The 23,649-nt window shown below is 40.6% G+C and overlaps 1 protein-coding gene across 8 annotated transcripts; it reads left to right on the top strand.

Moving 5' to 3' along the window:
* Positions 1-361: 361 nt before the first annotated feature.
* On the top strand, positions 362-23,593 carry ikzf1 (IKAROS family zinc finger 1 (Ikaros)). Of its 8 annotated transcripts, none has more exons than XM_061744910.1 (8): positions 362-692; positions 5,811-5,864; positions 6,039-6,152; positions 13,706-13,978; positions 16,718-16,885; positions 18,157-18,276; positions 19,452-19,586; positions 20,411-23,593. In XM_061744910.1, exons 1-8 carry the CDS (start codon positions 362-364, stop codon positions 21,121-21,123), a joined length of 1,908 nt encoding a protein of 635 aa, XP_061600894.1. In that variant the 3' UTR covers positions 21,124-23,593. The 8 variants fall into 8 exon arrangements, with proteins under 8 accessions (XP_061600894.1, XP_061600896.1, XP_061600895.1 ...); XM_061744912.1 differs by having other exon boundaries at positions 401-692; positions 19,452-19,556; XM_061744911.1 differs by having other exon boundaries at positions 401-692; positions 19,455-19,586.
* Positions 23,594-23,649: the final 56 nt, after the last annotated feature.

The following is a 23,649-nucleotide window of genomic DNA, read 5'->3' on the forward strand; positions in this document are numbered from 1 at the left end:
TAGTTTTTGCAGTGTATGTGCGTTAAATAAGAAAGAATGTAACATGGGAGAGTGAAATGTGAAGAAATTGATTTGGTTCATTGGTAGAATAAGATGCTTTGATACTGAAACCAGTTAGAAATGGTAAATTCAAATGTTAAAGTTTTTAAAACGTGGAAAAATAGCTAAAAAAAACACTCATTGTATGGAAAAGAAAACACATTAGTTAATTTCATGGACTACTTCAGCACCAGAACAGGTGACAGAAGGGGAGCTGTCCGATATATGCAAGTGAGGACCCCCCTCCTCCTCCTCCTCCATCTCCTCCTCCACCATCTTCATCTTCAGCTTCCTTGGTGTGAATGAAATAAATAAACAATGAATGGTCCACTCTCCTCGCTCGCCTCATCCCATCTCATGCATGGCTGCCAGTGATGGTCTACTGGGTGTTCGCTTTTATTGGCACGGCACAAAGCAAGTGCCAAGGGTTCGGTGGCCCGAACTCTCCCCGCTGCAGCCTGTGGATAAAAGCGAGCAAAATGCCCCAGCCCTGCTCAGAGACATAGTCATGCTGGGCTGGAACGAGGAAGTGCAGTGGAGAGGGGAGGGACTCCGGGCGCAGCTCCATGGGGCCGCCGCGGCGCTGCGACCTTCTGCACATGGAGCCGGGGAGAGTTGGAAGAACTTCATACTGCAAACTCAAGGAATAGCAGGTAAAGAGACTCCCACCGCTTCCACAGCTCCACATTAACCTCAAAAGGCAGTATAGGTTGAGGCTTGAAAAGTGAGCGCATTTTTTTGCTCTAGAGATTTTTTTAGGAACTGTTTAGGCACCTGACTGGAAAAAAGTCTTTCCTCAACAATTTGGGCGCAGGTGCAGCGCGCCAGATCCCGTTAGGTGCGCGCCTTCTTCTGCTATAGGGCATTGATGTAACAGATTCACTAACAGGGGGATATTTGAGAATTTAATGCAGAGAAATAGGCTCATTTTCCTGTGTTGTTTTATTCTACAGGCAGTAATTTAAAGGAAATAGGGGAAATCTTCCCCTTTTCCGTCTTTTTCTTTAGGAAAAATGTGGATAAATTCACAACTTATATTTTTCATTTATAGAATAATAAATACAAAGCTAATATTAGAGTTACATTTTAGTTTTATGACGTATTTTGAAGTCATTTTAAGAGCGTTTAACTGTTTTTGCCTTCCTGTTCTGCCACCTGTTGCATCAGAAGTGCGCACTCTGAAAACTTCAGGTCCTCCTTCTGTACAGGAATTTTAACAAAAACGTAAAAAAATATGTTTTTTAAGGACTTTAAAAAAAAATTCAGACAAAAAAAAAGCAAACCGTATGTGGGAAATAGATTCTCTCTCTTTCTGCTGCTTAAACAGGAAATCAGTACGCACGGAAAAGAGGTGCTTATAAATGACAAAATCTACAATCGATACATCTACTACTTTCATATATCTCAAATTTTTTTTTTTTTTGCTTACCTGTTCCCAATCGAGCCACAATTTCAAATATTTTTACACGTCTGAAATGTGAAGGGAAAATGAAGAAATGCAGTCGGGACTGATGAAACTTCAGTCACTGAGGTGGAAAGTTGAAACCAACGGCTGAACAGCGAGCGCACACAACTTCCACAAGTCCAATAAAATATATATTTAAGGTCTCTCTTTCTTTTTGGTAACATGAAATATTATTGCAGGCATTGAAACTAATTTTCGTTAAATTGTGAAGTGAAACACAGAGTCAGAGACCTATCTTGAATTTATTCTAATCTCCCACATGACGCGTAAAAGTGTCTTCATTGTTTCTAATTTAATTAGATAATTTCTCCGTGTGTTTAAAGCACGAATTATATTAAAGGGAATTAAATATAAATAACCTTCAGTTTATTTAATTTAACTCAAATGAGAATTAAGAATTATGATCCAAATCTGACACTTGTTAAAAAGCTAAACATTCAAATCGGAAAATAAACCATGAGTCTTGCAGAAATAGGACGTTTTATTTCATAGCTAATTTGGAAAGAGAAGTCCAGAAAGTGCTGCTGATCTGCAGATACATCATCTTTCTTGTCAGTAGGAACAGAAGTGTGTGTGCATGTGTGTGTGTTGGCGGGGAGGGGGGGGAGGAAGACAGACAGTTATTAAAATGATTGTACTGTCTGAATAGCAGACTAGTGAAGTGTGGCAGATGTAAATGAAGGAAACTTCTCCTCGGCGCACCTTAACTCTCCCCTCACCCCCTCCAACACATCTGCTAACACTATCTACCCACTTTCACCCATACATTTCATGAATTACTGATGAGAATCTCCATGTGCATATGAACAAAGGTGACCATGCACCACATTGCTCGGCACTGATCTCTTTCCTGCTGATTAATAACAATAAGGCACCCGGGGCTTCATCACTTCTTACCCACAGGGAGGGAAAATTATTAATTCAGATATTTTCATTAATTCCCTTCTGAGTTTTAGTTACAAACTCCCAGAAGTGGGAGCTTTTAGGAGAGAATATGAGGACAGTTGAGGTTTATACTTCATATCATCAAGTCTTTAAACGTTTTACTGTAGCCGAGAATCCAGTTGCCTTCAAAATGAACATATATCCATATTATTTAATTTTATGACTCAATTAAAGATGGAAAAATAAAGTTTTGAAGCCACAAAGGTCAAACTTGAACCCCTAAGGTGTTTTGAATCCTAGTTACACACAGAGTTTGAGTTTTCTGGAGTATCCAGAGTTTGTTGGCGTGGTCCTCAGTATCTGTTAACGGTTTCATTGTTTCTCATCTCCACCCTGCTCCCTGGTGTAGCTTTGCTGCACCTCGCTCCGAGCAGACGCCTCTATCACCTCCCCCCAACCCCCTCCAGCACACACACCGCCACCAAACATGCACACAAACACACACACAAACACACAGGAGGAGGACCGAGAATTCTGTCAACCCACAAGCCTCTTCCTGCATCTCCCCACTCGACGAAGCCAAACGGTGCCAGTCCCCCTGAAGTCTTCTCTGTGACTTCCACCTCACCGGCTCAAAGGTTCCACCCGCCCCCACTCTGTGTCCCCGAACACCTTTTAGTTTATGCTCCAAATCGTGGCGGCATTTTTCAAACAACTAAGAGCAACATCTTGTTGTTTAAATATCAGTCTATAGTTTGAACTGTCATGATGCTTCATGCAGCTCCAGGGCTTGAAGGTCGAGGTAGAAATAAAAAGGTAGGAGTATTTAAAACAATTCACAAGTGTGTGTAAAAATAAAGAGTGAAAATAGAAGCAGCACGAATACAGAGACGATACTTCCTCAATATCATACTATAGCGCCTTTCTTTCCACTTGTCCTCTCAGGGGATTGTGATAGAAAGTAGGAAATCTTTTTATCATTTGTATTTAGACAAGGCAAGTTTATTTGTATAGCACAATTCAACACAAAGGTAATTCAAAGTGCTTTACATCAACATTAAAAGCGGCAAGACACAATTAAACAAGTAAAATCAAGTAAAATGATAATAAAAGAGGTAAAATAATAAAAAGCACAAGTTGTTAAAAAGTAAGGGCAGTAGAGTACTCGGGTACATCTCATTCTTACAATGGCAAGAATTACGTTTCTATACGGTCAAAACGTACAAAGACCGGGTCAATTACAGTATTACAAAAGTAATCTGTAACAAATTGTACAGTGAATTAAACCAATTTGACAATTCTATGCCACAATACCTGTTTCCAGGTCTTATTTCACACAACTGGCGAGAATTACGTTTCTATACGGTCAAAATGTACAAAGACCGGGTCAAATACAGTATTACAAAAGTAATCTGTAACTGTAACTGTAATCTGTCATTTAGTTCCCCCCCCCAAGAAAAAGCTAAACAAAAAAAAATCCCCCTCAACCCCCAAACTCCAGATGCCGAGGAGCAGCGGCACAAACACGCAACACCCAGGCCTGCTGAGCCAATCATCTGCACCAGTGACCTTTAACCCCCCCCCCCACTTCTCCTTCATCCCTCCCTCTCCCTCACGCTTGCATCCTGGCCGTCTGCAGGCCGTCGAGCTCCTGACTCCACTCCGCTGAAAACGGCGTGTTGCGACACGGCGGCCCCCGGTCGCTTCCCACTGTTTGTTCCAAATGTGTGGAGCCATCTGTCAGTAAAACAGGAAGGCCTAGGTTCCCCTTCTCCCCTGGGCTCGTTTCGCTATTTTCGGGAGCTTCACTTCTCCCTGTGTGGCTGCCTGGACTGGGCAGCCGCCCCACCGTGGGCTTCTTGAAGTGGCGGCGCCGGGGCCGAGGCTGTCGGGCCCATCTGCTGCAGGCTTGAGGGCCATCCATTATTAATGGGGCCACGAGCATTGGTGACTCCTTAGATATTCAGCCCTGGCCAGAGGATCCACTTCTGGACCGCACGGCCTCGTCTTGCTTGAAAATGATAAATAAGGAGAACTTCTCAGTCCTTCAGCCCCGCTTTTCTCTTTTCTTTTAGTGCTACTCCCTGTTGAGTCGGCTCCTCCGACTCCCCCCCGCCCGGCCCTCTGGTGGCTACCAGAGCTGGTAGAGTAGCCAAAAATTGTACTCAAGTAAAAGTACTGTTACTTCAGAATAATATGACTCAAGTAGAAGTAAAAAGTAGTCATCCAAATAATGACTTGAGTAAAAGTAAAAAACTACTCAAGTACTGAGTAACTGTTGAGTAACGTCTTATTTTTTTAACACAACCATTCAAATAGACAAAAGTACAAAATAATCATCTTCAGGCTAATTAAATCAATAAAATAATAAAATTAATAAAAAAATGAAAAAATAGCTTAAATTAAAATAAGCTTAAAGTAAATTCAAGTACTTTAATAAATAATAAAATAACAGAATAAAAAAATAAATTAAGCACAAGTAGCACAAAATTTCCAGCCTTTGTAATTTTCTTTTTTAACCAGGCAGAACTAGAACAAACATGAACTCATAGAAACTCTGTGTGTTTGAGTCTGTGTAAATGTGACAAAACATGCAAAAACAAACATTTTTCCCAAAGAATCACCCAGTGATGTCATGAGATTGACGCGTACGTGGATAAAAGGGATAAAAGAAAAGTAACAGCTCAACGTGGCCTAATGTAGCGGAGGAAGAGGAACAGTTTCTTCTTCACAAATCTACTCAAGTAAAAGTAAAAAGTATAGTGATTCAAAACTACTCCTAAAAGTACAACATTTCCCAAAATTTACTCAAGTAAATGTAACAGAGTAAATGTAACTCGTTACTACCACCTCTGGTGGCTACCTACCTCTCCGGCTCCAGATCTGCTCTCCTTTCCCTCCTCTTCCCCTCCCTCCCTCCCTTTGTTTCTGATTGTATATGTCTGAGCTCGGGCCGCGGGCGCAGCCATGCATGCTCAGTAAATTAGAGAGAACACGAGCGTCGATCAGCTGGGCACGGCGAACGCCCGCATCCCCGGTGACCCCGGGGCCAGTTAATTTTCTGCTTAATTTTGCGGCAGTCAGTTTGCATTTTTGGATGATCATGTGGCAGGAAATTAACAATAAATAACAAATGTGGTCTGAAAGCCCATTCCCGGGCAGCCCCGCTCGAGCAGCGGGAGCCGGGCCACTCTCCTAGCTCAGCCTCTCTGTCAGACTAGTAATGAAAATGTCTGTAATTCTTTGTAATGTAATGTGGGGGACAGCGGTGTGACTGCGGCTGTGACAAGAGTTATCTCACAAAGGTGATGGAGTCACGCTGAGAAGTATACACTCCACTCGAGCTTTTTATAATGCTGTTTCCTCTGCCTGCACTTGATTAAACTTATACGCATCTACATCTCCATCTCTCTCCCATTAGAGTACCTGCACCGCATGGAGACGGAGGAGGCCCAGGAAATGGCCCAGATGCCAGGTAAAAGCTCACATACTGCATGATTGAGCCCCAGAACGCACACGAGTCGATACAATAGGCCCCACAAACGGGCCCCTCGCAGCAACCCCGAAGTAATTTTGCTTCTCCTGAATGAGTCGTGTCGAGGGGGTTGCCGGGTGAGTGATGGGTGTTTGGTGGTGTGTCTGTCTGCAGGCAGGGACAGCCCCCCCATCAACGATGCATCCGAGGAAACAGAGGAGCCCATGGCCGTCCCCGAGGACCTGTCAGCCGGCTCCGCCCACCAGCAGAACAACCGGGGGGACAAAGGTACGAGGCAACGTCTCACCAAACATTCACTCAGGATAAATTAAACAGCAAACGAGTGTGTGATCGCAGCCTGAAGATGATAGTTAGAGAAATAACAGGAATAATCGTTCAGTTGCGGCTAGGGGTGGGTATTGGGAAGGACCTCACGATACGATACGCATCACGATACTTGAGCCACGATACGATACACATTGCGATATCCCGATTATTATATTCTACATAGTTCACCGAAAAATTTAAAAATGCATTACACATCTTAAAATCCAAGTTGTATATATGTACATCAGATGATAGTGATGGATCTTAAAATCCGAGTTGCACGTTCATCAGATTATAGTGACAATTCATGGGACAAACTGAGTCAAAACAATGTTTTATTATAACTATACAAGCTAAAGTTACAACATATTTGTATATGTTTTTCATATTATTTACATCATATGAAATTAACATTAAATTTAGTATGAGGTTGCTTTAATTATGTGGCAAATGATAATAAACACAAGAAAGATGGGTACTAAAACCAAGGACAGGCACAGTGATCAGTCAGTATAGATATAAATCCATAAATAAATAAACCTCTGTTCATTATTTTTCATTTTTTAAGGACAGGCAATTGTGTTATATAAAAAATAAATTATAAAATGAAATAAAACGTGAAATAAAACCTGAGCTCAGTGCAGGGCCCTCCCAGGGTTGGTAGAGAGTGGCAATGCCCAGGACTGTCACTTAGGTAGGAGCACTGGGTGATAAAATGGGAAAAAGATCGGAAATAAAAAATATTTAAAAAAAAAAAATTAAAAAAAAAAAACGATATTCAAATTTTGAATATCGATATTGAATCCGCTGGAAAAGTATCGCGATATATTGCCATATCGATATTTTTGCCCACCCCTAGTTGCGGCTACAAGCACCAAAGTTGGCACACATACTCCTTAGGGGTTGCTCTTTTGATAAAACCATTGTGCCAGAAAAAAAAAAAGATGGCGGCCTTTTTTCATGAATCATCGAATATACAGTAATATTGCATTTCGCAATAAAATCCAATAGAGTTGTCCTATTGGAATGATCTTGGTGTCAAATCATAACCTTTTCACTATGTAGAATCTAAATTTGGACCCATGGACTTACACTTTGGTTTCCTTGTACCATATATCAGTCCCAGAATCCTAATATTCTGCAAAATTTGAGTTTTTTTTGTTATGTTTGACACTGGTAAAATGGATGGCAGTGTATACTTTAGTATTGTTAGAGGTTTTGTGTGTGTTTTTTTTTGGCACAATGGTTTTATCAAAAGAGCAACCCCTAAGGAGTATGTGTGCCAATTTTGGTGCTTGTAGCCGCAACTGAACGATTCACCTGTTTTCTGCCTGTTATTTCTCTAACTATGAGAGCATCCCATGAAGCAGCCAAAAACCCCACTGCACTGCCTCTTCCCAACATTTGTCCCTTTAGCATCCGAATCAGATCACTTAAAAGAAAATGTCAGGATCAAAAATCTAAATATATAAAACATCTTTATAGCTTAATCCCCTTGCACATCCAGTGGGAGATATTTGCTGTTTTCAAATCTCTTGGAAAAATGAATTTTAAGCTGCAAAGAAGTACATTTAGGTCATTGGCAGGAAAGGTAAAAAAAAAAAAACAGGTCTTTGATCCATGGCATGTCATTAATAAACTGAATCTTAAGGAATAGCTAATGTGGCCTTGATTCGAGCGTGTGAACAGCAAGCCAGGGAATATGATGGTGAAAGGGAGGATGAAGCAAGCTGGGACTGACATTACCGTCGTCATTTTTATCTCAAGTCTCCCAACATGGGTGGCTCGTAAACATCGGTCATTTAGGCAGATTTTTTATCCTTTTTTTTTTTTTATTTCATGCCAGCAGCAAAATAAGGACTTGGTTTACTCTACATTAGTTATAGATTATCTATGCAAGGGGACTTTTTGAGGTTAAAATGGAAAACGATCGCATTGATCGTGACAAAAATAAAAAAAAATGACAAAAAAAAAAAAGATACAAGGTTTAATTTTCACCATCCTATCAGTGTTCTTCCACGTATCCAGATAACGGCAAAGATTAGCGCCGCGCAGTCAAAAATAAAATGTGAGAGGAAGCTGAAATAGGATGTGTAAGAGTTTCCTAAGAAGAACTTGCCATCAGACAGTTTCAACACTCCTGGAGATAAAGAGCTGAGGAACAGGGCCAAGCTCGGAGAGATCGGCACGTCACTGCACCACACGGGTCACACACCTGCACACACACACACACACACACACACACACATGCTCGCTCACAAAGGCTCCATCTTTGATTTTGCTGTTGTTGAGCTGTCAGGAAGGGAGCAAGTGTGTGTCTTGTTTTATTCGACTGTTTGCATCTCAGTCAAGTGAAAAAACTTGAAATAGTCAAAAATCAAAACTGTTTAAATGTTGAAGAGGGCACAGCTGGTTGTTCGTGTGAGTTTCTGTTCATTCCCTCCACATGAGTGTGTGTGTGCGTGCATGCATGTGTGTGTGCATGTGTGTGTGTGTGTGCGTGTGTGTGTGTGTGTGCACGAGCACAGGGACAGAGAGAAAGAAGGGAAGTGCAAGTATCTGCTACATCTATGCAGCGCTGCTTCTGTGATAAAAGCCCAAATAAGTTATAATTATCGCCCAGGATCATGTGCTGCTCAGTTCTCTTTAGTGAAAAAAAAAAAAAAAAAGACAAATAGCTGAGGGACTATATGTGGGACATGGGACCTCAAAGTATCGAAAAACTCAAAACCTCAAAACCTAGGTTGCTTCCTGTTGCAAATACGTCTTCACAGCTTGGGATTGTCATCGCCGCACTGCAGTTGCACATACAGGACTGCAAACCGAAGGTGCTGAAGCCTTTTTTTCGCTTCTTAAATTGTCCCATTAATTTGTTAGCAGAGGGAAAAAAAAATAATTTCATTGCGTGACCTGAAGAGAAAATGCTGGAGGTTGCGACCGGTGACCTTCCCAGAGAAGATTTCTCTTTCACTTTCAGTGATAGATAAAGAAAGAACCCTTTTACCGTTTTGGAGACATGAGACTGAAAGGGACTCTGAGCTGTCTAGTTCCCAAAAACGTGGTACTTTTTTTTTTCTTTACGTATGACGGCAACAGCGTTCTGTATCTAGTGATCGTGCTAACTGTGCTGAATGTGTTGCAGGCGTATTTTGGCACATGTGGTTCCACTACCTAACACACGCAGCTATTTTCAGGCTATGAGAGCAACACCAGGCAGTAACAGGAACTTCCAGCAGGCTCGCTGCATTTCCACGCTGCAGAACGGACACTTGACTGTTATACAGTCAATATAACATTTTTTTTTAATGTAACTTAAGTTTTACATTTGTTAGTCCGCTCTTTATTCTCTTTAGTAGTCGCTCTGGTATCTAAAGCAGCCGTCCTTTCACCTGCGGCCTGAAGATTAGGTCTACGTCAGGTTATTTTACAGAGACGCGCTTTGTTGTCTGCAGCACAACGTGACCTGACACTTGCTTCCCAAAACGAACAAATCAGGATGTGTGATCATGACAAACATGATATAAAGTAAAAGCCTTCTTCCTATTCCCAGTTTAGTCACAACTTCCCCATATCCATGAGACCTGGGCGGCAGCCCAGCGCTCATGGTTCCCTTCTGTCTGCACTGTTTGTTTTTTCTGTTTTAACTGCCTTTTTTTTTGTTTTGTTTTTTTCGAAGATTTACATTTCTCATACTGCAAACCTTGTGGAGAGAAAATTATAGAAAAAGCAATAGATTCATTCTGAATTTACATATTTTTGCTGGGGCCTATTGACGTTAAAATCCCTGTTGAATAATCTCAAAGAGGTTAAAGTGGTGCATTTTAGCTTTATTTCATGAAAACAACCAAAGCTCACATCCTGACTGGGAAAAGAGCTTCATTTTTGTGCAACATGTGCAACTGTAGTTTGAATTTTTAGAAGAGATCAGCATCTCAGATCAGAGGGAGTACACAACTTGGCTGCGCTCAACAAAACTCCAGCAAACATCAGCAATCCCGAGGAGAGTTTAGGGCGAAGCCAGTCCTTCTGCACTTGCTGAGTTAGTAAAAAAAGAATTCCTATGAATTTAGTAGCGCTGAAATTAATATTGGTAACGGGGAAAAAAAATAAAAAATAAAAAAAATAAGAAAACTGGGACGTTTAAACAGTCATCTGTGAGGAATGAGCAGTTTACTTATAGTAGATGCAGCTAAACTACAGATACTCCTAAACAAATGCATTTTGTCCTGAAAAGATCAAACTAGAAACTAAAATATACCGTTGTAATTGATCAAAAGTCGGTGAAAAGATAACAATCTTAAGGTATAATGAATAAAGGTTTCTAGGGCTAGTTAGATAATAACAGTTTCAGAAGGTACGATTCAAATAATAGATAAATGTTGAGGCAGCAATGGAAATAGAGGTCAAAGTGGATGAGTTGAAATGATTAATAGCTCAAATTAGTGAAAAAATGTATTCAAAGTGCCATATTAGAGTCATAACTAAATAACAATGCTGATGATAACAGTGAAATGAACATTTGGAGATGTGATGGCATCGTAGTGTAGCTTCATTTATCTTTATTTATCTGCCACAAGCTCGGACCAACTCTACCTCCCTTCACTCGGCTTCTGAAAGCAATTTAGAAAAAAAAAAGGAAACAAAGCACACAGTAAACACGTATGAATGGTATTGATTTCTTGAGCGGCGTCCCGACTGGTCGTGTGAGCTGTTTTGGGTCCAGAGATTCAACAGGGAGAGTCAGATTTAGCTACTTAAGGTGAATCTTCTGACGGCATGTTGCAGTTTGTTTAGTAACGTAACTCTTTACCATCAATTCTGCAGCTCGAGCACAGTTTTGTTTTTCTTAACTGTGAAGCTTTTCATTTCCTTTGCGGCAGCTCTTTGCTTATGGTAACAAAAAAAAAAACAACAAAAAAGACTAGAGAGCGAGTTTGAAGTGATTCAAACTAGAGATGGAGGAGTGAATTATCCAACTTTGTGTCTCGTGGCTGTGTAAAGTTTGTGCATTCACTTCAGCTCCTGCCTCAGATGGGAAACACACATCAGGAGAGCCCCCCCTTCCCCAAACCCGGTGACTCTCGGTGAAAGAAAAAACTGTTTCAGTTGCATGCCGTTTTACAATTCCTTTCTCATGCTTCCCTTTCTGTCACTTCTCCATAATTCTTGGTATTTCAGTTAGACAGGCCCTCTTTCTGACGCTTCCCCTTTTCCATGGATTCCTATATTTCATGATTTCCTCTTCTTCCTCTTCAGTTGTACAAACAGAGGTAAAGCCATGGGGAAACCAGGCCGACACCGAGACATGCAAACCACAGACTTGCATGATCTTTTAGTTCTCTTTAGATATTTCCAGAGGTTTTTCTGGTCGGGGGGGAAAAGCGCGGGCCGAGTAGTTTAATGTACGGGAGTGCTTCTCTTTTCTGATCATCACAGTTCCAACGGAGATAACACGTTTCTTTTAAAAACTGTTCCAGAAATGATAGTCTCACCGGCCTCGTGGCGTCTCCTCTCTGACATTTAAATGTTAGAGGTGTTATAAATTAGATGAAGGCTTGTGCAAATGAGCATGATTGTGAAAAGGCCATTGGGGAGTTGGTGTGTACGTCTTTGCTCATCGCACTCTATTGCTCTGATAGATACCGCACTCGTCCCTAGTTTCACACTGCTTCCTGTGTCTCTGTTTCCTGTTTATCTTGCTGTCATTTGTTTCACAAAAAGTGTGATGGTGTGAGATGATCAGCATGTTTCCTCATCTCATCACCGACATCCTCAAAACAGCACACATGCCATCCACCTGCGTATCCTCGAAAAGTGAGCAAGGCCGCCTCGAAGGCGTCACACTCTCCACGCGTGGGTCGATTTCTCGCTCCATATCTGTTACGTTTTTACTCTGGCCGAAGTTGCAAAAGACGCCCGGAAACGGGAGGGGGAAGTTTTCTGGAGTTTTGCTGCAGCATCCCTCCCCGCAGCACATGGAAATGTCACAATGTGCACGAAAGGGACCTTTGTCACCACAAAGCAGCCGCCGCCGTCGCTCCGGTTGCATGATGGTGCAGTATCATTTCATTTTTGAGTGAATTCCAGCAGAAGAAATAGGGATTGAAAACAGCTCCGGTGACTATAACCACGAGCTGAATACGTCGGAATAAAAGTCATAATGACGAAATGAGATCCCCAGTTTTGTTGCTACAATCACAGAATTCATCTCCACAATCTGTTCATGACAAGCAAGCGAGGGTTTAACTTCTTTTTGTAGGTGGGACTCAAGTCATGTCTCGATTCAGACAGAAAACATGCTTCAATGCAGCCAACTAGACCAGGGGTCGGCAACCCAAAATGTTGAAAGAGCCATATTGGACCAAAAACATAAAAAACAAATATGTCTGGAGCCGCAAAAAAGGAAAAGTCTTGTATAAGCCTTAGAATGAAGACAAACACATGCTGCATGTATCTATATTGGTTATAACTGGGACAACTTCTCACTATAGAGCAAACATTCAGGCAATGAATGCAAATTATTCGCTCCTAGAAACGTTGAATCCTCTACGGAAGAGTATCAGGGCCATGCAGGAGAAAATATATTTGAGAGGGGAAGATTGTTTTTTATTTTGCACTTCGAGAATAAAGTCGAAATATCGAGAAAAAAGTCTAAATGTCGAAATGAATGTTGAAATACAATCTCAAGAATAAAGTCGAAATTTCGCCTTTTTCTCAGCATTTCAACTTTATTCACAAAATTTTGACTTTTTTCTCAACATTTCGACTTTTTCTCATAATTTCGACTTTTTTCACGAAATTTCAACTTTTTTCTCGACATTTCAACTTTTTTCTCGACATTTCGACTTGTTTCTCGAAGTGCACAATAAAAAAAATCTTCCCCTCTCCAATATTTTTTCTCCTGCATGGCCCTGATACTCTTCCGTACAAATCTTCGTTAACAGAAATGTTGAAATTTAATATTTATTCTACACATTTTTGCAGCATTGGAAAATGTTAAGAATGTTTGTGTCATGTTTGTCCTCCTACAGAAACCATATTAAAACAAAAAATGTATTTCCCATCCCCACCTATTTCCATTTTCAAACCTTTTTGGAAAAGCTCCAGGAGCCACTAGGGCGGCGCTAAAGAGCCGCATGCGGCTCTAGAGCCGCGGGTTGCCGACCCCTGAACTAGACAAACAAATGTGTTCAAGCTGAATATGAAAATATAAGGTGAAACACAACATTAATCCATTAATCTGTGAGAGGGAACTAAATTATTTGAAGTATGAAATCAAGATATTAGATCTGGAATAATACAGAGTAACATTAAAAATGACAAAACTAAACATCATTTAATTCAGTGAGGAGAGCCAACGAGGTTCAGGAGTACTTGGATGAACAGCTCTATTTCTTCTCATGCCACAGTTTTGGATATGACACTGATAAACTGCCCATCTTTAGGATTTTGAACATGATGACAGAACTATGCTCGTATTCTAAACCGTGGCCCCCCCTTGCCCTCTTTTCCAGCCTGTAATATTAAAGTTGAGGCTCGCAGTGATGAGGAGAATGGGCTGGCCTGTGACATGATGAATGGCGTGGAGGAGGAGGAGTGCGCGGAAGACTTGCGCGTGGTCGATGCCTCGGGGGCCAAGGTGAACGGCTCACAGCCGAGCCCCGAAGCCAAGGCCTTCTCCACAGCTGGCGGTATCCGGCTGCCCAACGGGAAGCTCAAGTGTGATATCTGTGGGATAGTTTGCATTGGTCCCAATGTGTTGATGGTGCACAAGCGAAGCCACACCGGTAAGCCGCCTGCAATACTTCTTGCCCTTCCTCTGCACCCATGTTCACTGTTAGTATGAGAGGGATAGAAGAGTGTGTGCCGCAGCCCCTCCTCTTGTTTTGAGCATCACTTTAGATTTATAAAGGTTAAAGGTCTCAGTGTAGCTGTGTACTGCCTTCTTCTTACAAACACTAACACACTTCAGCTCAGTAAAAACCCCTCTTAAGCTGACAGTCCCTCTTGTACTACTTGTACCTGGTTGTTGGCATGCTTGTGTTGTCTGCGTGTGTTTTGTGCATGAAATAGACTTTAAAGCATCCCATTAACATCACTCACACACACACATACACACATCTCTAAATTACAACGTGACAAACAAAAGTTACCGTATAGTAAAGTCGCAAAAAACCCAAACTTTACTCTAATAAAACGTCCCCTCAGTGAAGAAAACCAGATATCTGCTGCAGTTAAATCTCCACAAAGTGACAATTATCTACCCATTAAAAGTTTTTCAACATTCAAAATTGATATTCTATTGTAAAGGAGCCAAGCCAGTGGTGGGGAACATTTGTGAAAAAGGCACTTAACTATCGAGCTTTAGAAACTAATGAAAGTCAAAATGGAAGAAAAGGAACACTAGACTAATGTAAATGCAAAAGAAAGTATAAAAGATATAATGAAGTGTCTCCTGTTTAAATAGAAAATATTCTGAGGTGAGTCTTTGCCTCTGAAATGCATTTTTAATGAATTTCCCGTTTTATATATTTTTGCTGCTTCACTGGTGACTCTTATTTTATGGGGGGGGGGTCTTTGAGAAAGAGAAAAAAGCCATATTAAAGCGTTCTCACAGAATGCCACAACACTCGGAGAGGCTGGATATTGGTTTATTCCAGAAGCGCTGATCAGGAAGACTGGCTCTTAACACAAAGTGTTTCCTCCGCTTTATTCAAATGAGGCTGAATTTGCATTGTGATGTGGCGCTCTTATTTTAGAGACGAAGAAGAGGAAAAAATGAGATTTTCAGATCAAATTGACCCAGGCAATGGTGCATTACGGAGCTGGCAGGCTGAGTCTGAGAGGCTCTTGTTCGATCAGAGCGCCAGGAGTCGATGGGGCAGGGGGAGCATGGAGAGATGGAGCGTCGCTCTGCTGTGAAACCCTCCCACCGCCTGCTGGAGCGCTCGCCGCCCCAGAGACGCTCCATCATCCAGCTTGTTCTGCTGCTGCAGCCTTGTAGAGCAGTGACCCCGCGCTCCTGCAGCCGCCACATTTACACCCACTGATAAAGACAAAGACTCTGTGCTTGGTTTATATGGTTTTACTTTATAAAGTAAGGTTTTACTTTCTAATGTTTCATCAGCAAAGTTTTTAGGTGTCAATATTGATGAGAAACTTTGAGAATTTGTGTGCAAGAAGGTCTCAAAATCCTTGGGTATCATAAAAGAGGTTAAACCCTTTTTAAAAGTAAGCACTTTACAACAGTTTAATTTATTCCCATATCTCTTATTGTAATTTAATTTGGCCTATAGCACTTATCCTTCTTTTTTACAACCTATTCATAGACTCCAAAAATATTTTGTAAGAATTGTTACTAACTCTCCACGTTTAACACCATCCACACCTCTGTTTAAAAAATTACAAATACTAACAATCTACGATGTGAATAAGTATCAAACAGGAATCCTGATGTATAAAGTCATGTGCTCTCCGTTAACTTTACCCAGACATTTTCATAATTATTTTGAGTTTAATTCTTATTATCATTCATACTCCACAAGAAGAAAGAATGATTTGCATTATCCCCTTCTGTAGAACAGCAGTTGCTACATTTTGATTTATGTATCAAGGCTGTGGAACAGTTTAAAACATCTAAGTGAAACATGCTCAACATTATCTGCATTCAAAAGGAAGCTGAAAAAAAGTTGATAGATTTTTTATATACCTGTGTTTTTCATTCACCATTATTCAAATATATTTCTAAGCTATTTAAATGTATTCTGAAGTAATATCTGAAGAGTTATCAGTTATACTGTATAGACCTATGTATTGTGCTTATAGGGTTTTGTGAATTATTGTTTTTTATTTTTTATTGTTTTTAGGAGGGGGGAGTCGCTTATAAGCCATTCAGGTTTTTATGACCTCTCCTGCACATCTTTTCTTAACTTTTTGCCTCTGTCTACACTGCAAAAACTCAAAATCTTACCAGGAATATTTGTCTTATTTCTAGTTAAAATGTCTCATTTTTAGTAAAAAAAATCTCATTACACTTAAAACAAGAGTCATGACCAGAAAAATAACTTGTTATTTGACAATTTCACCTGTTTCAAATAACTTTTCACTTGAAATAAGTAGAAAAATCTGCCAGTGGGACAAGATTTATCTTCTCTTTATTACAAGCAAAAAAATCTTGTTCCACTGGCAGATTTTTCTACTTATTTTAAGTGAAAATCTACTTGAAACAGGTGAAAATTGTTGTTTTTACTAGTGATGAGTCTTGTTTTAAGTGTAATGAGATTTTTTTTTACTAAAAATGAGACATTTTAACTAGAAATAAGACAAATATTCTTGTTAAGATTTTGAGTTTTTGCAGTGTAATGTTCCTTTTTACGAGTGCAAACAATAAAACAAAGAAAAGCTTGTGTTGTTGTAAGCGGAGGGATCGAACGCAAATTTAGAAAAAGTGAAGTAAACCTGTGGGTCTTATTAAACTCCTCTTTTTGCATTAATGTGCCCCGTGTGTGTGTGTTCTCTGTCCCCAGGAGAACGACCGTTCCAGTGCAGCCAGTGCGGCGCCTCCTTCACCCAGAAGGGCAACCTGCTGCGTCACATCAAGCTGCACTCGGGAGAGAAGCCCTTCAAGTGTCACCTGTGCAGCTACGCCTGTCGCAGGAGGGACGCCCTCACCGGCCACCTGCGCACGCACTCGGGTGAGTGTGCAGCCGTCGCCCACGCAGACACACTCCTACCGATTCTGAGAAAGCTCGGTGGAAGCCTTTACAAGAGACACAGCAGCTTGTGCAGCGCGCAGACCTCAGACCTGCGATGGAAGGGGAAGTTGACACATGTAGATACATGACACATGTCACTTTTTTTCATTTTTGTGCAGATGCTTTGCAGAAGTATGAGCAAATGAAATTTGAGTATAAACAGTGTTCTGGCCCTGAATAGTTTCACAGAACTCAAAAAACATAACCCACGAGACAATAATCATCCACCAGTTTAAAACACAAAGTGTTGCACTGAATTAAGATAAGATAAGATAGTCCTTTATTGATCCCCAGAGGGGAAATTCGGGTGTTACAGCAGCTCAAAGCTCAAAAAATAAACAATAAGGAAAAAAGAAACTGAAACTGAACAAGTGTACTGTAAACTGAATAAATGTACTATAAACATAGTAAGTACAATATAATAAATAGTGTGTTATACTAATATAGTATAAAGGAATAGTGTGCAGTTGCAGTCTTATTATAAATACAATCGAGTCCAAGTCCAAGAATAAAGAAAGAAAATGTAAAGCTTTTCTAATTTCTGTGACAGTTTAAATTAAATTAAAAACATTCAAACTGGGGTGAGTTTTGCCTAATATATCTAGGACAGGAGTTCTGTTATCGTAGGAAATGATTAGTCATATAAAGTAGTGGAAATGTCTGAGCTCAATACGTGACACTGAGATTAATACGTGTGTGTGTTCATGACAACGGATGTTCCCTGTGTGTCAAATTAACTCTTAATAGTTGTACTATTATTATTAATCATTACTTACTGGTCGTAACCGCTACAGTCAGAGAGACAAGCCGCTGTGAATCAGCACTTTGAGAAAGCAAGAAAAGATGAAAACGGCACATATAAAATCCTGATTCCTTGCGACAAGCCAATGCTGTGGGATCTGAACAGGAGAGAAAGAGAGAACTACAAGGAAAGTTTGAGGAAGTTTCCCACCTTGACTAAGTCTTGTGAAGTCCCACAAAGTTTCTTCCCAAATTCCCCCAAAATACTGAGTACTCTATGTTCATGTCATAATCATAAACAAAAATCTAGGTTAATGAAGGTGAAACTCCCTCTGTGTTATTTTAAAGCATCAAGGATTGTTGCTGCATTATCTGTCTTTGTATGGAGTAAAACTGCCATGTTTGCACTGATGTTAAGTTGGGTATTTTTTTTAATTTGTTTGTTTTGTTTTGTTTTTGTGATTTTGCAGTTGGAAAACCCCACAAGTGCGCCTACTGCGGGCGCAGCTACAAGCAGCGCAGCTCTCTGGAGGAGCACAAGGAGCGGTGTCACAACTACCTCCAGTACATGGGGGGCGGCGTCTACACAGGTCGGTGCTTCACCAGCTTAACTCTCACCCAAATCTGCTGTCCTACTTTACCCGCAGTGCAGATCTGTCGCTGCAGCAGCAGCAGATAGAGACGCTGCTGCTGCTGAACCTGCTGACGAGACAACGCCATCATCCTCATTTCAACATCTAGCAGATTGTTAGGCAGCCAAAACAACTGCAGAGCCAAATAAAGCCAGTGTATTTATCCTATTGGTCATGAATGGAGATAGTTTGTGCACAGGATTTTGTTGATGTCTACATTTCAGCATAGCCACATCGATCTTCCTCTGAGAGCATGAACCAATACTGTTTATCAGAGGTGTCTTCAGTATTCACATTCATTACTCAGGTAGAAGTATAGATACTAGAGTTTAAAAATACTCCTGTAGAAGTTGAAGTTTTTTACTCAAGTAAAGGTACAAAAGTACTGGTTTCAAAACGACTTAAAGTATAAAAGTAAAAGTAATGTAAGGGGGGGAAAGCCATTAAGGACAAAAGCCATTGAAAATGAATGCATCTTAGTATAATGCAAATATATTAAAAAACCATATATGTGTACTATTGAGCATTAACATGTGTTTCAGAGAGCAGGAGATATGATGACTAGTTGCCTATAAGTATTGTAATGGTGCAAAAAGTCAAACTTCAGAGGCATGTTATCATTTATCCTAACCTTTATTGGAATGTGCATCCAAGTTTAGTTGCAGGAAACTGAGGGAACGGATGTAAGAACAAAACTGGACAAGAACATCTGAAACAACCACAACCAAATTCACTCTATCCGGATGGAGCAATTTAACTGGATAGTTTTTTTTAAAGGCCGAAATGAAATAGAGTAACGAGGCTGTTTTGGAGTAAAAAGTAGAGATAATTGCGTGAAAATGTAAGGAGTAAAAGTAAAAAGTCGTCTGAAAAATAATTACTCCAGTGAAGTATAGATAACCAAAATATCTACTTAAGTAAGGTAACAAAGTATTTGTACTTTGTTACTTGACACCTCCGCTGTTTATAGACCAAGAGCTTCACATGTGTCAGAACTGTCATTTCTGGGCCTTTTACACACACACGTACGCACCTCTAGAAAACACCATCCACCATGTGTTGTCAGGCTTAAAACAGCGCCAATTTTTAAATCACTTTGACGCTAAAACCTACTTCTTTGTCTTGCTTTCCAGTAGTAAAGGAAGAAAGCAACCAGAATGAGCAGAGGGAAGACTTAAGCCAGACGGGATCTGACAGAGCCTTGGTGCTAGACAGACTAGCTAATAATGTAGCTAAACGTAAGAGCACTATGCCACAGAAGTTTGTGGGTAAGGGATAAAATCTGCTTCCTTTGTGTGAATGCAATGTTACCACTGTTACTAAAAACAATTAACTATAACTGCTAAGAAAGCTGCATTAGGTGAATCTGCAGTGTGGCTGCGCTTTTCATTTATTGATCATTTTTAGAAGGATAACCTCCTTTAACATTAACTGTTTAACTCTGTATACACTGCAAAAACTCAAAATCTTAACATGAATATTTGTATTATTTCTAGTTAAAATGTCTCATTTTTAGTCAAAAATAAATCTCATTAGTTAAAACAAGACTCATCACTGGAAAAAAACAACAATTTTCACCTGTTTCAAGTAGATTTTCACTTAAAATAAGTAGAAAAATCTGCCAGTGGAACAATATTTTTTTGCCTGTAATGAGAAGATAAATCTTGTCCCACTGGCAGATTTTTCTACTTATTTCAAGTGAAAATTTACTTGAACCAGGTGAAAATTGTCAAATAACAAGTTATTTATCTGGTGATGACTCTTGTTTTAAGTGTAATGAGATTTTTTGACTAAAAATGAGACATTTTAACTAGAAATAAGACAAATATTCCTGGTAAGATTTTGAGTTTTTGCAGTGTATTTACTTTACGATACATTAAGCTGTTAGTTTTCACAACAAATGAAAGAGAGGAGCTGAGATGCAGAGGAAAATGTTTTTGGCAGCTTAGAAATACTATTAAGTCAACTTGAAACCGTTCAAATGATAATATACAGTCATTTTCTGACGTGGTGCTATGTCAGGATGTAGGTGACGGTTTAGGTGTGACGGTATTCACTCACATCCCTGTCCTGCCTGTCTTTGGCCCTTCAGGAGACAAGCGTCTGTCCGATCTGTCGTACGACGGCGGCCCTGGCGAGCTGATCCAGCCCCACGTCATCGACCAGGCCATCAACAGCGCCATCAGCTACCTGGGGGCCGAGTCCTTGCGGCCCCTGGTCCAGACCTCCCCGGCCTCCTCCTCCGACGTGGGCCTCAGCTCCATCTACGCCCTGCACAAACCGCCGTCCGAGGGCCTGGCGGGCCTCGCGGGGAACCCCATGTCGGCCAAAGACACGGCGGCCGAGAACCTGCTGCTGCTCTCCAACTCCAAGTCGGCCTCCAGCGAGAAGGACGGCTCGCCCAGCCACAGCGGCCACGACTCCACGGACACGGAGAGCAACAACGAGGACCGGCCCGGGGGGGCGTCCGGCGGCCTCATCTACCTGACCAACCACATGACCTCGGGGGGGAGGAACGGCGTGCTGCCCCTGGTGAAGGAGGAGCAGCAGCGGCAGTACAACGCCGTCCGGGCCGGCATGGAGATGGCGTCCGGGGGCTTCAAGGTGCTGACCTCGGACGGGGAGCAGGTGAGGGAGTACCTGTGCGAACACTGCCGCGTGCTCTTCCTGGACCACGTCATGTACACCATCCACATGGGCTGCCACGGCTTCAGGGACCCCTTCGAGTGCAACCTCTGCGGCCACCGGAGCCAGGACCGATACGAGTTCTCCTCTCACATAACCCGGGGAGAGCATCGCTACTGAGCACAACACACACACACACACACACACACACACACACACACACACACACACACACACACACACTAGGGATGGGCAGTATTGGACTAAAGAATTTATCACGATAATTTCTGGCACTTATCCCGATAACGATAAAAATGACGATAGAAAAAATTCCAATTCAACTCCACCTTTTTAACTTTGGAGCCCCCAAAACACTGCTCTAAAACAGTGGTTCCCAACCTTTTTTCCTTGTTTCCCCCCCTACTTGTGTCTAAGACCAGCCAGGCCCCCCGACCCGTACGTACTAGCACCGAAATAGTCTTTAATTGAAAAAATGAACATGAATTATGTTTTTTTGATACATTTCTCTTTGGTTTACCCTGTATACATATGACTTTGTTTTTCTCCAATGTCACCAATGTATAAAATATGCACAAAAGGACATAAAAATATTTCTGAAAAATGTCTCTTTTAATATGAGACCAACATTTTTTTAAATTTTTCCTTTAACAACCTGTCGGAGTAGATTAAATGTTGAGTAATGATATAATAATAAGGAATGAAATAATTTCCTGTGTTTGTCACCAGTGTATAAAAAACACAAAAAATATTCAAGACATTCATAAATTATTCCTAACAATGACTTATGAATGACTGATTCGCAAATATCATTTTTACAACTGCATTTTTTTTCAAAGCAGACAAAGTTTCGCGCCCCCCCAGAGATCTCTGGCTCCCCCCCAGGGGGGGCCCGGACCCCAGGTTGGGAGACACTGCTCTAAAAGATACTAAATTCTACTAAACTACACCAATTAAATTGAATTAATAAAAACCAATTGAATTAGTACACCTGTACTGCAAAACTGTAATGACTCAAATGAAACAAGTTTGAAATGTAAGAACAGATTCAACATTTATTCAAACTATCGGCTTAAACAGTGGGATAACAGTTCAAACAGCAAAAGTACCATTGTCCTTCAAGTTTTCTTGGCTTATAAAATCACAAAGTAGAAAAAAGATACAACCTGATAAATAAAGAAACAAGATAAATAAATAAAAGCCATCCTTTGCACTCTGTTTTTTTGCAGACTCTGCATATAATAGATGATGTTTGCTCCTCGTCACTCTTTTCAAATCCAAACCAGTTCCAGATAACGGAGCTGGAGCCTCGTTTAACAACGAGCTCCTCGCTCTCAGATCTGCCTTCCGCTATTTGTTAAGGCTGATTTATGGTTCTGCGTTAAATCGACGCAGCGCCTACGGCGTAGGGTACACGGGACGCGCACCGTAGGCTCTGCGTGGATTTAACACAGAACCATAAATCAGCTTTAAACAAAAACATCATCAACGGTAATTTATAATTTTTACCGCGAGATGACAAATTCTTACCGTGGGGAATTTTTTTGACGGTATATCGTGAACAGTAAAATATCGCCCATTCCTAACACACACACACACACACACACACACACACACACACACACACACACACACACACACACACACACACACACACACACACACACACACACACACACACACATCTGCAAGATACATAATGTAAAATACACTTGATGGCTGTATATTGTGTTTTTATACAAACGTATGCATGTTGGTTGACCACAGATTAATGTAAACAACTATCATTAAAAAAACAAAACATGTACTTTAATTTTCAATGGAGTGTTCAAGGAAGATTATTTCACCTTTATCAAAAGAAAAAGAAATGTTGAAAACAAGTCAGCAGGGTGTATGTGCACCATTTTACAAGTTCTACATCATGCATTGATCCAAAAAGCCCAAATGTGTCTTTTCGTTTGAAAAGACGGATAGACTCTTTATTTCTTTTTTTCTCTTCTTTTCTTTTTATTAGATTCTAAATGATGTACTTTCTTTTACAGGCATCTATGCTGAAAAGCTGAATGAGAAATTCTGTCTGCAGTTTTTTTTCGGTGCAGCCAGATTCATGGTAACACTTCACTGCAATCAGTGAGAAAACAAATAAAAACTATTACTCCAGATAGAAAAACACAGCTCCCTTTAAGGTTTTCACCTGTTATCTTTAACTTGTGTTTGTAATAACCTACATATTATTTATAGAACATTTACATGCCTGTATGTTTTTTGTATTTATTACGGTGATAAATGTTTGTCCTCTAGAGTAGTAAAAGCTGCATCTTTTTTTCTGTTCAGCTGTACTAAATGTGTGTGAGGGATCCATGACTGCTGCTGGAAGCTGTTTTTAAGATTAAGAGAAGAAAATGTTATCAGGACCTTGTTTTATACCTGATGGCCAAGAATTGTTTGAGTCGTGAACTGGAAATGTCTCATTTGAAAAGAGCTTTATGCTTGCAAAACATGAATAAAGGATATTTTATATATGCACATACTGGAGAGGTGTTTGGTTTTTGAAGCAGTGACTTGAGGGAGCAGAACTCTGATGTTTCCATTATCTGTATCTATGATATTTATCCAAATTGGTAAAATTATCCATGAGCTTGAAACTTTCAAATTATCTCAAATAAATATGTTTACATGTCAGTCAAG

Source organism: Cololabis saira, chromosome 17 (assembly GCF_033807715.1).
Source record: "Cololabis saira isolate AMF1-May2022 chromosome 17, fColSai1.1, whole genome shotgun sequence".
NCBI lineage: Eukaryota > Metazoa > Chordata > Actinopteri > Beloniformes > Belonidae > Cololabis > Cololabis saira.